Source organism: Cynoglossus semilaevis, unplaced genomic scaffold, assembly GCF_000523025.1.
Source record: "Cynoglossus semilaevis isolate Cse_v1.0 unplaced genomic scaffold, Cse_v1.0 C18994332, whole genome shotgun sequence".
Classification (NCBI taxonomy): domain Eukaryota; kingdom Metazoa; phylum Chordata; class Actinopteri; order Pleuronectiformes; family Cynoglossidae; genus Cynoglossus; species Cynoglossus semilaevis.
Genome location: NW_007589079.1, coordinates 1 through 715, shown reverse-complemented (window position 1 = coordinate 715; position 715 = coordinate 1). Strand labels below are relative to the sequence as shown.

General features: G+C 46.0%; 1 protein-coding gene across 1 annotated transcript; it reads left to right on the top strand.

The window, feature by feature from the left end:
• The first annotated feature begins 98 nt into the window (after positions 1–98).
• Positions 99–700, top strand: LOC103399480 (regulatory factor X-associated protein-like). The gene has a single exon (XM_008338167.3). It carries the CDS (start codon positions 254–256, stop codon positions 698–700), a length of 447 nt encoding a protein of 148 aa, XP_008336389.2. The 5' UTR covers positions 99–253.
• The last annotated feature ends 15 nt before the right edge of the window (positions 701–715 follow it).

The following is a 715-nucleotide window of genomic DNA, read 5'->3' as shown; positions in this document are numbered from 1 at the left end:
TTTTTTTTTGGACGGGAGGGGTACAAATAAAACAAAGTTGAGCTTTCTGGTGACATTTGGGTGTAAAATAGATAAAAGGTGCATTTTTTCAGATTGACCAGCAGGAGTCAGTATAGGGTAAGGAACAACAAAACAACACAGTACGAAGAAGAAAATCCTCGCGGCATAAACATTTAACCTTCAAAGAGAGGCTGTTACAAATTACCGCGTTTGCTTCTGAAATCGTCGATAAGGTAATAATAATACTAATAACATGAGTGAAGATGACCGTCCTCCTTCGACACTCAAAGACAAAGACTCCACTCTCCTGCTTACTAAAGACGGACAGCGCTACTACGTGAGTAAGAGCGGCGCGGTGGACAGTAGAAATGTAATAACGCCGCACGAAGCGGACAACAACGTCTCCTATGACATGGACGACGCGGACGAGGAAAGCGACGTGTTGGACACATCAGACCCCAGAGACAGCGCTGCCAGTCCAGAGGAGCCCAACGACGAGGAAACGTCAGAGGGAGACAATGCCCCGAAACAGTGCACGTATGTGGGGTGCAACGAGACCACCACCCAGGTGGCCAAGCAGAGGAAGCCGTGGATGTGCAAGAAACACCGCAACAAGATGTACAAGGATAAGTACAAGAAGAAGAAAAGCAACCAGGCCATGTCCAGTGGAAAATTAGACGTAAGATTGAATCTTTCCTAACCTTTCTTTTTTTTT